General features: G+C 39.4%; 1 protein-coding gene across 2 annotated transcripts in view; it reads left to right on the top strand.

Moving 5' to 3' along the window:
* The window catches only part of MTHFD2L (methylenetetrahydrofolate dehydrogenase (NADP+ dependent) 2 like), a 143,834-nt gene extending 128,841 nt beyond the window's left edge, over nucleotides 1-14,993 (top strand). For both annotated transcript variants that reach the window (XM_027058271.2, XM_027058266.2), the window contains one exon: nucleotides 13,438-14,993. In XM_027058271.2, the coding sequence (XP_026914072.1) occupies nucleotides 13,438-13,550 (113 nt within the window). In that variant the 3' untranslated portion in view covers nucleotides 13,551-14,993. The remainder of the gene's footprint in view (nucleotides 1-13,437) is intronic.
* Nucleotides 14,994-15,856: the final 863 nt, after the last annotated feature.

Raw genomic sequence — 15,856 nt, 5'->3', positions numbered from 1 at the left:
AGCCCAGAGCCTGACGCGGGGCTCGAACTCACGGACTGCGAGATAGTGACCTGGCTGAAGTCGGACGCTTAACCGACTGCGCCACCCAGGCGCCCCTTGGAGTGCTTTTAAAGCAGCTTTTAATCTACATTTTCCCTTCTTTTACCATAGATCTCTTGTGTATGCATAGTATTTCACCTTTGAAACCTGAGGGTTACCTTTTCTCTCCGTGCTCTTCGTAGATTATGCCCAATCTTTCTTAAAACGATTTCAATTTGGAGTCAGGCTGACTTAGGTATGAATCCTAGTTCTGTTGCATAAAACAATTATGATCTTAGGCAAATCCCTTCACCTCTCTGAGACTTGATTTTATCATCTGAAAAACAGATAATAATGCCTGTCTTATAAAGTTGTTATGAAGATTATGTGAAATAATCACCTCACATGAGCTAATGTATGTAGCTTGCTGAGTATGGTCCCTGGCAGAAGACAGTATGTGTGTGTGTTTGTGTGTATGCTCATTATTTGCCTTTTCTCTCCAGTCTCACTTTGGTACTAATCCAGAAGCACCTAACTTCACGTTGCAGTTACCATCTTGCTCCTCACTGCTTTTCTGACCTCCACTCTCTTCTGGTCAAGTCTGTTCTTCACCCCAATATCATATGAATCAACTTGAAGGCACTCATGCTTATCCCCATCTTCTCGAAACTCCCATGGAAGGTCTTACCTGCCTTGTTCATTTTGTTCTTGCTTCTGTACTACCTTGTACTTTCACTTGGTTGTTCCCTCCTGCCTTGTACGCCTCTGTAAGGTAAGCTTCTTGCCCTGTATTCCTTTTGTATCTCCATCCCACAGCAGGTTTTCTCCTTCCTAGGCATACCACGGTTCACATGTATGATCATCCTCTGTACTTACAAATCTCTAGTGTTACAATTACATTACAGGAGTAATTCCTTAAAGTTGCCTTAATGGGAACAAAAGCTGCCACTTGAGGTGGCATCAAACATATTATTAACCTACGACAATCCAGATCCAGTAATAATACGTCCACTGAGACATTCGTGGATTTACTCAACACACATTTCTCATTCAACGTATCTTCAAGGTACTGGGGATATAGCCATGCACAATATAAAGTTCCTGCTCTCATGGGATTTATATTCTCCAGATCACATGTTAAAGTGAGGTTCTTTTGGGACACCTGAGCGGCTCAGGTCGGTTAAGCGTCCAACTTCAGCTCAGGTCATGATCTCACAATCCATGAGTTCGAGCTCCACATCGGGCTTTGTGCTGTCGGCTCAGAGCCTGGAGCCTGCTTCAGATTCTGCGTCTCCCTCTCTCTCTGTTCCTCCTCCGCTCGCACCCTGTCTCTCTCTCTCAAAAATAAATGAAGATTAAAAAAATTTAAAAAAAAAGTAATGTCTCAAGTTTTTATTTAAATTCCAGTAGGTTAATATACAGTGCAATATTAGTTTCAGGAGTAGGATTTAGTAAATTGTCACTTACTTCTGGCACTCAGTGCTCATCGTGAGTGCCCTCCTTTATACCCACCATCCATCTAACCCATCCCCTACCCACCTCCCCTCCAGCTGCCCTCATTTTGTTCCCTGTAGTTAAGAGTCTCTATGGTTTGCCTCCCTCTCTTTTTTTTTTCCTTCGCCTATGTTCATCTGTTTTATTTTAATTTTTTTTAACGTTTATTTATTTTTGAGACAGAGAGAGACAGAGCATGAATGGGGGAGGGTCAGAGAGAGGGAGACACAGAATCTGAAACAGGCTCCAGGCTCTGAGCTGTCAGCACAGAGCCCGACGTGGGGCTCGAACTCACGGACCGTGAAATCATGACCTGAGCCGAAGTCGGCCGCCCAACCGACTGAGCCACCCAGGCGCCCCTCATCTGTTTTATTTTAAAGTAAGCATCTTTTGGAAATGGTTTGGCACTACTTACTACCAAGTGTGTGTTATACGAGATGGGAAAGTCAGAGAGTATTGCCAGTTTCTAAGGAAATGGCACTAGTTTTGAGCAACTTGATCACTTTATTATTATTATTATTATTACTATTGTAAAAAAAAAAGTTACCAACACGATTTTCAGTGTTAATCATTTAATTTGATGATACATATGTTAGTTCAGTCTGCCATAACAAATTACCACAGACTGGGTGGCTGAAACAACAGCATTTATTTTCTTATAGTTCTGGATGGAGTAAGTCCAAGATCACAGTGCCACCATAGTCGGATTCGGATGAGGACCCTCTCCTGGGTTACGGACAGCTAACTTCTCATTGTATCCTCATCTGGTGCAACGAGTGAGAGAGCTCTGTGGAGTCTTTTCAAAAAAAGCATGAGTTCCATTCTTGAGGGCTCCACCCTCATGACTTAATCACCTCCCAAAGTCCCACCTCCTAATTCCATCGCATCCTAGATTAGGATTTTAACATAGAAATTTTGGAGGTACCCACACATTCAGTTCATAACAATATGGTCAATCTGACTCAAGATATCAACTTTTGTGGTAGGTAATTACAAGGTAGCCCCCAAATCCGGCTCAAGTATAAGGGAAGGCCTAACACTTTAACCCAGAGGTGATTTCTTCCAATCGTTTCGAAAAAGTTGATGGAAATTTGCAAAAGCTTCTTTGAGAGAGACTGTTACTAATGCTGTGGTCATAGTGCCCATGCAGCTCATTTCATAAAACAAGTAGTAATGGTCACTGTGAGATCTCTATCAGTGAGCCAGCTGCCCCCACTGTGGCTCACAACATGCTTACAATTTACGACACGATGCTCATTGCGAAGTCTAGATCTTTGAAATCAGGTCAGCTTTAAAGATCTTTTTAGAAGGTTTTATTTGACATCGAGCAACCTACCTTTATAGAGAATAAAGTCGAAACATAAAAAGGACATCCACAGGAACAAGAGAAGTGCCCAGTGATTCTGTAAGTCTCTCTTCTTCTTTTACACCTAATGATGAGATTTTTTTTTTTTGTAGTTGCTTGTCAGGACCCCATATTACAATACAAATGTTGATGGAAGGATATTTTATCTCCTACTATCTTGGGTTGATTATGGCAGGATACCAACATTAAGGCCTTGCCAGGAGATTTGGAGGATGCTCCAAACAACCCATCTAGTTTACAGATGTGTCACTGTATGATAGGAATGTTCAGTGGTTTGAGGAAAAAGGACTGGGAAGAATGACAGGAGTAAATGACGATTATGTTTCTTTTAAAGAAGTCATGAAAAGGACATATTGTTAGTCTTTTTGGTAGAGTACTAGAAACATACATGGCAGTGATCCTTACTCTGGCCTACCAAAATGGAAATTGGCAATGGTAGCTGACACCCTCCATGGTCAGAAAGGAGGTTCCACTGATGTGTCATAGACAGAGTTCACAGAAAGCAATTTCAAATTTTCATTTGGTGATTGATTTGCTATTTGGTCCCATCGAATGCCTTCTGGGTGGTCTGAGCAGTACTTTTTGGTATTCACATCTATGAGACAGGTCGCTGGGTATATAGAGATTTGATTTAATGTAAGGAGAAAAGTAAAGGAAAAAAAGGCTTAGCCACCCTACACATACAGATAGCGTTATAAATAGGTGAGGGATGCATTGATCTAAATGCAGCCCACCAAACTACTGAAGCCAATGCACTTTGTATAGACATGTGGATCAGAGTCTCTTTCTCTTGTAATCCATCAGGACATTAATCCTGTCCATCCCATTAATGCCCCAAAGGGTGCTGTGATAATGAATGTCCTCATGCATGTAGAAATCTTATAGAAACCCCAGAATCAGCCAACCAGATAAATGCAAGAGGAAGCATAGTAAATTACCTTTGGGGCATCTGATTCCTTGTTGCCTTGCAAGTGTTCAATGGTGAGCCATTCACTTGTCAAGGAGCCCTTTACTCTCTCTGGTTCATCATCAAATGCTCTTAAGTGTCATTTTTATATCAACTATATGAGAAAGTGGAGTGTTTTCCATATTACCGCCTGAGTCATACTATTTTTCCAGTCCTATGCCAGTCAGGTTTTTCTGGTTGTTATTCATGTACTTCATTTTCCTGAAGCTTGTCTCCACTTCATTATAGTGGATGTGTATAGGGGTCATGTCTAAATGGCCTGCATTTAGAAGCATGGGAAAATTCTCTAAGCATTTAATTTAGACAATTACCCATGTATACTAGACTGGTGAAATTCATATGAGAGAAACAAGAAAATTTCCATCTGCTGTCTTGCCACACATAAGGAATCATTCCTTTTCCTTTTGGGGAAGGAAGTTGGTTTTAAAAATTATTTCTGGCAGGGGTGCCTGGGTGGCCCAGTCGGTTGAGCATCCAACTTTGGCTCAGGTCATGGTCTTGCAATTTATGAGTTCAAACCCCGTGTCAGTCTCTGTGCTGACAGCTCAGAGCCTGGAGCCCGCTTCGGATTCTGTGTCTCCCTCTCTCTCTTCCCCCTCCACCACTCATGCTCTCTCTCTCAAAAATAAATAAACATTAAAAAAATTGTTTTAAATTATTTGTGGCATTGTTGCAAATCTGACATGGCCATAGAGTACTTCCTTAAGAATGACAGAGAACTGGACAAAATACAAAGAGAGATAAAACAATGTTACAGGAACTTGAGACACCAGTTTCTCATCCTCCACCCAAAAATACATTTATAAAGCACAAATATATTCTTTGACTTTGCCAGAATATACAATTTCCAAGCCATAATAGCAAAATTAATGGTGTAGGTATATCCGGAAACTCTATTAGTTGGAACCTTTGGAGTAGTATATAATGTGCTGAAGCAGAAATTCACTATCTGCCAAAGAATTATTGAGTCTTCCTAACAAAGTATATTAGGTGAGAGTTTGGGTTATTAAGTCCAGATGCTAGGAACCTGAGAACGTAAAGTTTCCAGGGGAAATAAACATACAAGCCAGAGACACACTATCATGAGGCATGCATTGCTGGTACCAAAGATTAACGATCCCATACATTTTCTTTTATTCTTACCTAAGTTGTTAAAGGGCATTTTGATGTCTCTTAAGTTGCTACTTGTATCCTTCGTGAGTAATCTTTCCACACCTTGGACTGGGCACCTAGTTTCTTCCATCATCCCTGTCATCCCCTCAAATTGGAAACATGAAACAACCTCTGCTCCATAGTTCTGGCTCTAGTCCTGACCTTGAAGCGTAGTTGTCTTCAAGTAAGAATAATGGAAAAGATGTCAAGCGTGCCGATCTTAATTCTTTGCTTTAGAAATCTGAAGCCAGTAACTGAAAAAAAAGCAGTCATCCACATGGTGGAGAAAAAGGAACACAACAGGTCAGATTCCAGATCTCAGACTACAAAAGGATTTCTTGGGGGGAGGAGGCACGTGGGTGGCTCAGTCGGGTAAGTGCCTGACTCTTGATTTCAGCTCGGGTCATGATCTTGTAGTCTTGAAATCCAGCCCATGTTGGGCTCCGTGCTGGATGTGGAGGCTGCTTTAGATTCTCTCTCCCTCTCTCTCTGCCATTCCCTCTTTCCCATTCTCTCTCTCTCTCTCTCTCTCTCTCTTTCAAAAACAAAAACAAAAAAAGATGTCTTGGATAATAATTTAATGACATTCAGGGACCTAAAACTTTATGAAAATACAACATGAATGTCTCCGTAGTTTAGTTACCTGATTTAAAAACTATTAAATTGTATACATTTTTCACTCCCGACTTCTCATTTTGCAGAACTGGCTATTCCTACATATAGAAGTGTGTTCATTCACGGTCTTTCCTAAAAGCTTATTCATCTGGACACAATAACTACAGCTGTCATCACCCAACCTAAGTGTCCTGACTCCTCACCTCCGGGTCACGTAGCCCGTGTCCACCTCCCCTGCCTCATCTACTCTGTTTTCCTCATGTACTTCCATCGTGATGAACTTCTGTCAGCTCCTCCGTTGCATCAAGTTCATTGTGGGATCAAACCTCCTTTGCTTTTACTATTCCCTTATGTCTGCATTGTATTCTCTCCTTTTTCTTAACACGCTGGCATCCATCAGATCTTGAAGCTTTTCTGTCACTTTACAAATCTTTCTCTGATGCCCATATCTGATTCCTGTTCCCTCCTTGAGTCACTCGCATACAACCAGCATTTATTACCATCCTACACATTTTAGTCGATGTTCCTACTTTTTGTTTATCTCCCTTTCCTCCACCCCTGATGATAAACTCATTTGAGAAATGTGCCAATACAAAACAGACAGTTTCCCCATCTGATCTTATCTTGCCTCAGAATGTATTTTTTCCTCAAATTTTAAAAATACTTTAACCATTGCTCTTAGGTTAATATCTAAAATTATTAACATTTTATTCTAGGCTCTACATGAGCAGGACTCTTCCTCTTCACTCTGCATGTCAGCCCCCCTGGCCTTCTTGCCATGTTTCCAACCCGAGGGAGGCTTCTTTCCACCATTGTCACAGACATGGTTCCCCCCTGCCAAGAACACTGTCTACTCCCCACCTCTCCATTTCCCATGGAAACATTGATTGATCCTTCATGTTTCTGGACTTGGCATAGATAAATACCACAAATGCGTGTAGTGCTCAGTTAGGTCCTCCCTCCTAACGTTCACATTTGTAGTACATTTCATAGCCATAGTTCAGTGATCATTTAGGTGATTATATTTTTAATATCTCTCACCCAGTTACACTGTAAGTTCCAAGGGACAGTGGCTATGGCTGCCATCTTTCTCCAGAAACGTTTGTGGTGATTCTATCTGGGCCAATCTGTAGCCAGTGTGGGAATAGTGAATAAGTTAGGAAAATATGCAAGTATTCAGAAATAATGCAAGACACAGATGTAGGGCCAGATCATAAAGGACCTTAATGGCCACAACAAAGAATTTATACTTTATCCTGGAGACGGTGAAGATGCATCAAATGTTCCAAAGCTGAAATGATCTACTCTATGTTTTTTTTTTTAATTTTTTTTTTTAACGTTTATTTATTTTTGAGACAGAGAGAGACAGAGCATGAACGGGGGAGGGGCAGAGAGAGAGGGAGACACAGAACAGGAAGCAGGCTCCAGGCTCTGAGCCATCAGCCCAGAGCCCGACACGGGGCTCAAACTCACGGACCGCGAGATGGTGACCTGAGCTGAAGTCGGACGCTTAACCGACTGAGCCACCCAGGCGCCCCTCTACTCTATGTTTTAAAGAATAAACCTGGCAGCAGGTTAGAGATTTCATTTCTAAACCAAAGGACTACTACAGTAGATTATAAAAAAAATGAATAAACATTTCTTCTGTCCCCATATATTCATCTCTTTGGCAACGCAACTTTACCAATATCCTTATCCCGAGACTTTCAAATCTGAGTTTGACCCTGTAACTTGCTTTGACCCATGGGGCATTAGCAACTGTGATTCAAGCATTTGCACATCAGGGTTTGCCTGGGGCCTGACTGGGAGACCTGGAGGTCCCCAAGTGAAGTATCCTTAATGAAGCAATGAATTTCAACCATGTTTTAAACTTCCTCTTTGCTGCTGTTAACATGTGTGACACCCTCTCCCTCACACAACCGCTATTAGAAATCTCTCTCACTTCAGCAACGATTCTCAGTGGTGTGCCCTAACATGAGGTGGGAGAAAGTAGATGTAGTTTGACTGCTTTTCTCAGGAGACTCCAGCATACGTTGTGACTGCGAATTGAAAATCACTGCTAAGTTTCATGGATCGATGAGTGAACTCAGCCTGGGGAGTTAATGAGCACCACAGAGGAAGTGACATTTAACTAAATCTGCAAGGGAAGAATAAATATTCATCAGGTGAGGAAATGCAGAAAGGGTATGTCAAAGAAAGAGAGTAGTATGTACAGAGGCAAATCTTGCAACTCAAATAACTGATTTTAAATGGTCATCTCTTTTCTTGCTATACAACTGAATGTAGACTCTAATATTCTAAATCATCCTCAAGGAAATCTATAGCATTTCCTTTGCAGTGTCTGAAGTTTTTAGGGAGGTCATTCAAATAGATTGTTGCTAATTGTTGCCTTTCTTCAAAATAGTCTTTATTTTCAGATACTTGCTTTAACCAGGACCAACTCATTTCCATCTGAATCTCATTCCCCAGAGCAAATTCCATGCAGATAACAATAGGATTTGGTGATTGTTTTATTTGCCTCCATTGTCCAACAGTTTCAGTAACTCTGAAATCGTGTTAACTTCACAAAATTGAATCTCAACCTGGTTTTGCCATCCCTGAGCCTCTCATGAAAATCCTGATACTGATCAAGATGTAATGTGTGCTCCCCCGCTGGTTGAATGTTCATGTTGCCACTTTGCTTTTACAAAAAAACCTACGTTAGTATCTGTTTTTCCTAAGTGAAAGAAGTCCAACGAGGATTTTAGCTTTTCTGGAAAAAAAAAAAAAGGGCAAAACGAAAAACGTTCAGCATTTGTTTTGCAGTGAGCATTACAGAGGCAGTGTACACCCTGAGCTGGGAGAGCGGCCCCACCAAGCTCCTTCGTCGGGAACAATGCAACATCCAGCCGCCATAGCTTTGAACTGTGTCTGTGAGCATCTATGCTTATCTTCATTTATTTTGTGCACCTGTTAGCAAAATGTGTCCTAAGGTGTCAGAAAAGCCAGAGAGGTGTGTTTGTTTGTTCATTTGTTTGTTTTTAGGTCTGGGAATGCTCACATTTTTTTCCATACAAATTAATAGTATTTGCCTCAGCTTCATACCATTTTGACTTATGAAAGTTTTCATAGGAATGCTCTACTTTTGGATAGCAGAGGGGGAGCCTGAACCTTGTTCTCATACATCCAGAAAATTTGGCATTTCCCTTAACATACACACATACTCCCTCACACCTAAACACAGAGTAAATAAGTCTCTGAAGGAAATTACTGCCTTAAAATGCTTCTATAATTCTTTTCAATAGAGCATATAGAACGTCCCCCCCCCCCCCCCCCCCCCGCACAGAAAGGATTAATCTTTAAAAGCATCATCTTCTATGAGCAAGTGCAAACCTTTGTCTGCCCTCAGGGAAAGACCAGCCAATGAGAGATTTTTCTGGTGATGTAATGCTTGTTAACTTACTCTCTTGCAGACATGATTGGGGAAGAAGCTTTTCAGAGCATCAAACGTATTGAGTTTAACTCTTTCTCACATGACTAATTTTAGCTCAGAAGCCACTTCTGAGACTTCATAAATATGTCGTGTAGGACAGCCCTGGAATAGTCATGCAAAATCATTAGGCTATAGAGATGCTTTTAAGCATTGGCATCTGTACCCACTGGCATTTGCCAATGAAAATTCCCTACCTTTCTTGAGAAATCAATATTTCCATATCCTGGTTGTTATGTAAATAGACAATACATTAACACTAGCCAGCAGCAGATACAGTTATATTTCTTTCTCAGATGTAGATTCTCATGAAAATCCAATCAAAAGGGATAAACACCCAAGATGTTTTTTTTTTTTCAATCAAACTCCTCACAGTTGGCCTCTCATGACTATACCGACTTCATTTTCATATTCATCCACTTTATTTCAGAGATAAAAAATATTTGAAGCAAGGACTTGGATAGTCAGGTGTGTGTTCATAGTGATATCATAATCCTTTGCTTAGTGAGTAATGTACAGAGCTGATGCAACTGAATGCTTATGAACGTCCAGAGAACCCCTAGCCCACGTCAGGTGAAGGCCCATTACCCATCACGTGTATTTCTATGAAGTAATAGGCAGGACAAAATATGTGTGTGTTAGTTTTTACCAGGAAAACGTGTAAAAAAAAAAGCAGACTAAGCTCCAGATTTCCAGCAGGTATTATTTTGCGCAACAGCTCATTCACCTTCCCTCTCCCAACATTCCAAACCTCACTTTTTGGAGCAGAAGAACGCAATGGTAAGCATGTTGTGAAAAACATAATTTGGAAGAGGAGTGTCATGATACCTGAGCAGACCCGTGGTTTATCTGATCTGACGCCCAGGAAGAAAGCAGTTCAGACTGCTAAGCCAGCTGTGTAATTTGATGTGCTGGACATAATTCAAAGACGACGAGCTGTGAGGACTCACAGGAAATATGCAGGAAAATGTTTTATTCGGACTTTCCGCTTTGTTTCTTTTCTCAGACGATCCTCCTCCCCCTTTGAGAAAACTGAGTTCATTTTTGGCACCTGAGTCTTTCTTGGGATATTTATATTTATTCGGGTCATGGTAATGCAGTTGCACGGGGTTATGGGGTGGAATGATGGCATCGTGGAATGTTTCAAACCTGGCTGTAAATAATGTCTCTACCATACAAGGGAGTGGTAAGTCACTTTAACTTCGGGGAGACATACTTTCTCCATCTATTAAAATGAAGTAATAATTCAATGTGAATTATTCAAATAATATATATAAAGTTTTTGGCAGGAAGTAGGTACTCAACTGAGAGTATTACTCAGTATTACTCAATAACTGAGGGTTATTACTATTTTTTATATACACATAATTCCAAGCTGCTTTACCTTTCCAAGTTGAAAACCAAATTATATAAAAATGACTATTTACCCACAGCAGATTCCCTGACACAATGAATTTTATCCACTTGTTGTTGTGAAATGAACCATTTTGTTTTCCATTGAAGATTTAGTTTATACTTGATTCTTCATTTACCATATCATTCAGTAGTCTTTTATTTTTAACCATTAATGTTTCAAAGTTAGTACTTTACAAATACATGATTTTCTATACAATCAGTGTAAATAGTAGTAATATAGTACATTTCTTCTAGAGATCTGCTGATATTTTAAAGGCATGGCTTTTCCAAGTCTATAGAAAAGGTCCTGGAAGGCACTGGTCATGCTAGTAAGTCAGCTTATCACAAAGTAAGGGTGACTGGGTAGCTCTGTCAGTTAAGCATCCAACTCTTGATTTCAGCTCAGGTCATGATCTCACAGTTTGTGAGTTCAAGTCCTGCATCGGGCTCCACGCTGACGGTGCGGACCTTGCTTGGGATTCTCTCTCTCACCCTCTCTCTCTCACCCTCTCTCTCTCACCCTCCCCCCACTCATTCTTTTTCTCCCTCTCTCAAAATAAATAAATAAACTTTAAAAAATAGTAAAAAATGGAGTTTGTCATGATCAAGCAAATTAGTAGCTTGAGTTTTTTAGTAATTAGCATGAACTAAATTGTTTGCATCCTCTGACACATTCCTGCAAATTGATTTTAGATTTTAAATTTCAAGGGCTATTGAGTTCACCTTAACAAAATTTATCAAATGGCTAATCTGTGCATGGAGAGACTCTTGAGATTAAAAACAATGGCGACAGCAACAGCTGTCAAGGCTTGGTTTCTCCCTTCCAGGTGCTAGGGTCTAGTTAAGGGGACAGACACCACAATGTGTTAAGTTCCATAATGGAGTAACGTATAAGGTTACTGGGAACCCAGATGGTGGGGCTTTGAAGTCAACGTTGGAGGGAGAAGTTTTTGAGAAAAATCATGCACAGGTAACATTGTATTGGCTTTTAAAGAATAGTAAGGATTTTTCTTATATGGATAAAGTAGAAGAATATTCCAGTTGGAAGGAATAGCTAAAGTGCAAGAAGAAAGTATTGATAATTCATGGCTATTTGTGAAATAGCTGTTGACCTAGCCGAGTGTTTGACGTTGGATAGAAGTGTGGTGAGGGAAATGGCATGTTCATGTGTAGAGAGGCTTTTTGGAAAACTAATCTACTGCTTTCCAAATCATAAGTAATACATACTAGCTAGACTATTTTTCTTTTTGTGATGTCTTTAAGCCTATTTGGACTTTTCTTCAAGTAAAAGAATATTATTCCTTTGCTTTTCCTCTGATTAAAAAAAAAATTCTTGTGTACTACTAACTTCAAATAAGATAAATGTAAATTTTACAAACCCTATTTCAAGAAGGCAATATAAATTCTACAAAAATAATACTTAAGGTCTACAAAGTCTAATACTGTAATAGTAAATAATACTTAAGATCTGTTACTTTTGATTCATATGGAAGCACATACGAGCAAACTTGTAAAAGGCAATATATCTTAAATAACATGTGATTAAGAATGCCAGAGTGTGCATTGAAGAAGCATTGTCTATGCTAATTTTGTAAGTTATCTGGGAAAACTTCATTGTTCATATTCACATGGTGAAGCACTAAACCAGCAGGTCAAAGTATGGAGCCATTCATGTGTAATAATGTGGGTGTGAAAACATTCTTAAATAAAACTTGCTGAAAGTTCTCTGTCATTTTCTTTGAGTCTATTCACTGAATAGAAGTCTGCATACCTTAGAACAGGACTATGTGTATATGCTCAGTAGTTCAGATATGTTTGATGATTTTTATTAGACTTGCACTGGAATGTATTATCCACACATAAATGATGCTGTTGTTACAACAGGAATTTTCCAATTTAACAAATGGCGTGTGCTGAACTGTCTATGTCCTGTTCCCCCTTTGTGACCAATAGCATGTATTTTAGGAGTAGTTAATGAGAATTACAGGTAGTTGGGTCAATCATGGATTATGGATTTTTATCATGTCAAACCAACTTCATGGAGATTCAACTTACAGTCTTAGGATGATTAGACATCACACACAGGACTGTTTACCTAAGTGTGTGAGTGTTTCTAGCCTACTTCATTCTAAAAATGTTTTGACGTTGTTAGAGTGATATGTGTAATGCAGAAAAATCCACTCTATTCTGTTTAATTAATTAAACAAGGAGGCTGTTAGACTCATATGGCTCTAATGCCATGGCAGCGTGTGTAAGCAAACCAAAATCTAAGCCTATAAACGCCTCCAGGTTACAAAATCAAAACCTAAGAACGACCAGTCACCAACACCGATTAGGCTTTAAGTTGTAGCCAATCAATAATGACCTTGCTTTGTTTCTGCCTCTTCTGTTACAAATCTCTAGCTAGCTCCTTGTTGGTGGAGCACTCCTGACCACTTCCAGTTTGTTGTTGTCCAATTCGAATTGATAAATACTCCAATAAACTTTAAAAATTTTAGGGGTGTCTGGCTGGCTCACTTGGTAGAGTATGACTCTTGATCGCAGGGTTGTAAGGTCGAGCCCTCACGTTGAATGTAGAGATTACTTTAAAAATTTAAAATCTTTTTATCATGTTTATTTATTTTTTAAGAGAGAGAGAGCAACATGCTAGTCAGGGAGGGGCAAAGAGAGAGAGAGAGAGAGAGAGAGAGGATCTCAAGTAGGCTCCATGCTGTCAGCACAGAGCCTGATGCAGGGCTCAGTTCCACCAACCTTGAGATCATGACCCCAGCCAAAATCAAGAGTTGGATTCTTTACCAACTGAGCCACCTAGGTGCCCCCCCCCCAACCAAAAAATAAAGTCTGAAAAAAATTTTTTATGTATCTCAGTTTATCTTTTAATAGTTCAGTATGTTTAAAAATATCGTATTCTCAGGAAAAAAAAACTTAAAAATAAAGATGGCTTTCTGTTTTCTCCATCAGCTGTTAAGAAGAAGGCTAGCTATATCACCCCAGTTCCAGGAGGCGTCGGACCCATGACAGTGGCAATGCTTCTGAAGAACACCCTTCTGGCAGCTAAAAAACTCATTTACTAATTCACATGAAAGAATAAAGCAAACTGAAGTCATGCTATTTATTTATTTGACAAAGGGTGTACACACCTTTATATTTTACTACAAAGCTATTTATTTCTACATTGTATTTATTTTTTCATGGATGGAATCATACTGGACCAGATGACTCATACGACTTTATGCATTTCCTGCTAACAGATTTTGAGTTTTAGGATAAAACAAAATAATTCCAATGAAAACTTTGGTAACAATGGTTTATTTTGTGAATACTATTTGTTCATAATATTAAACAATAAAGGGCTCATAATAAATGAATATATTTTTGACACAAATATCACACAAAGTATGTTTTCAACAAATGTCTTGTCAGCCAAATGGGTGCCCTCATAAATTGTAATTTAGGTTTGGACATAAGCATGCTCAATTTTTATATATTTTATGTGTCTCATATGCTAAAAAAGAGCTTACTTGTAAAAGAAAGATAAAACAGTAAAAATCAAATCTTGATCTTGTATATCTCATAAATGGATCCTATGAGGTATCTTAGTGAGAAATGACACTCTATTCAAGGAAAGAAAAATAAACGAAGAAAGCAAAATACACAGTGCTACTTGGAAAGGTAATGATCAGGGGTGCCTGGGTGGCTTAGTTGGCTAAGTGTCTGACTTTGGCTCAGGTCACGATCTCACGGTTGGTGGGTTCGAGCCCCGTGTCAGGCTTTGTGCTGACAGCTCAGAGCCTGGAGCCTGCTTCAGATTCTGTGTCTCCCTCTCTCTCTGCCCCTCCCCGGCTCATGTTCTGTCTCTCTCTCAAAAATAAATAAACATTTAAAAAAATTTTTTTAAAAAGGTAATGATCATTTCAAACTGTAAATGACTGCTTGCGATAGTAAAAGCCTAATAGGAATAAGTTAGGTTAAGGTGTAATTTCTTTCTCCTTCCAGAAAAATATTTGGATAATCTCTTCCTTGAGGAATAATGGAAAAAATCCCAAAACAGACATAGAAAACAAAAGTATGGTTGTATTCTCCCACAAATATTAGAAAAATAGGCTATAGTATGAGCAAGGACGTCATTAAAGAACAAGTGGCTCTTCACAGATTCAGAAAGTAATAAGAAAATATGACACAACATGCCAAAGCTAAACCTTAGCCTATAACTAGAAATCTACCACTCTCTTGCCCACAGTTCTTCCCTCTTCTGTTACAGCATTTGGTTTTCAAAGTAGATACCATATTTCTAACACAATTTAAATTAGGAAATACACTGAATGTCAGTTGAAGGCAATTTTGAACCTACCCTAAGCACATAATTGTATTGTTTTCATGCCTTATCCCAGTGTGTTAATGTACCAACCATGATTCTTGCCCAGTGCATGCTTTATCAGTGTGTGCTCCTGATCAATTGTGTGAAAATAGACTAGAAGCTTATAATTAATATTTCAACTGTATAATAAAAGCGATTTGAAGAATACCTGTCTTCTTTTTCCTTAAGACATTTGTAAGTTTTTTTGTTCATGTATTTGTTTACCTATTTTTTTTTGTAGTTTCAAGTTTTTATTTATATTACAGTTAGTTGACATACAGTGTAATATTGGCTTCAGGAGTAGAATTATTACCTATTTCTTTGCAGCATGCTGGGGAAATGCACAAGTTTTTAAACATGCAAGAAAAGGGTCTATAGCCCATTCTACCATCAGTCCAGACCAGTCTTGGCCTGATAACCCCAACAGAAGTTTAAATTCAAAGCTCCCAAGCAAACATTTCAGAAAGGGCCTGTTTTATTCATATGGGCCCCAAATTCCCCCAAACAGACAAAATGACCCAAAATACATGTACATGGGAAAAGGTGAAGTCTGTGGTTTTGAGAGTACCACCCCAAACCCTCAAAGTGCAAGAGGAATTAATTTTGGAAGGTTTTTACCCTTTGGCTGGGCTAAAATCCAGGAGTGAGACTTTCTAGAGACTAAAATACTGTAAAAGAAAAATTATTCTGACATCTGTTAAAAATAGTAAGGAAGACTTTATCTAAGACTATTGTTATGGGATCAAGACTATTGTGGAGCGCCTGGGTGGCTCAGTCAGTTAAGCATCCAACTCTAGATCTCAGCTCAGGTCATGATCTCACGGTTCGTGAGTTCAAGCCCTACATCAGGCTCTGTGCTGATAGTGCAGAGTGGGCCTGGGATTCTGCCTCTCCTTCTCCCTGCCTCTCCTCCACTTGTGCTTCCTCCCCACCCCTCAAAATAAATAAATAAACATTGAAAGAAAAAAGACTATTGCAGCAGAGAAGATTGAACTGAGCTCCAAATACAGCAAAGGTAGCTAT

The sequence above is a fragment of the Acinonyx jubatus genome, chromosome B1, assembly GCF_027475565.1.
Source record: "Acinonyx jubatus isolate Ajub_Pintada_27869175 chromosome B1, VMU_Ajub_asm_v1.0, whole genome shotgun sequence".
In the NCBI taxonomy this organism is placed as follows: domain Eukaryota; kingdom Metazoa; phylum Chordata; class Mammalia; order Carnivora; family Felidae; genus Acinonyx; species Acinonyx jubatus.
The sequence above is the reverse complement of the archived record's forward strand: the minus strand, read 5'-3'. Positions and strand labels throughout refer to the sequence as shown.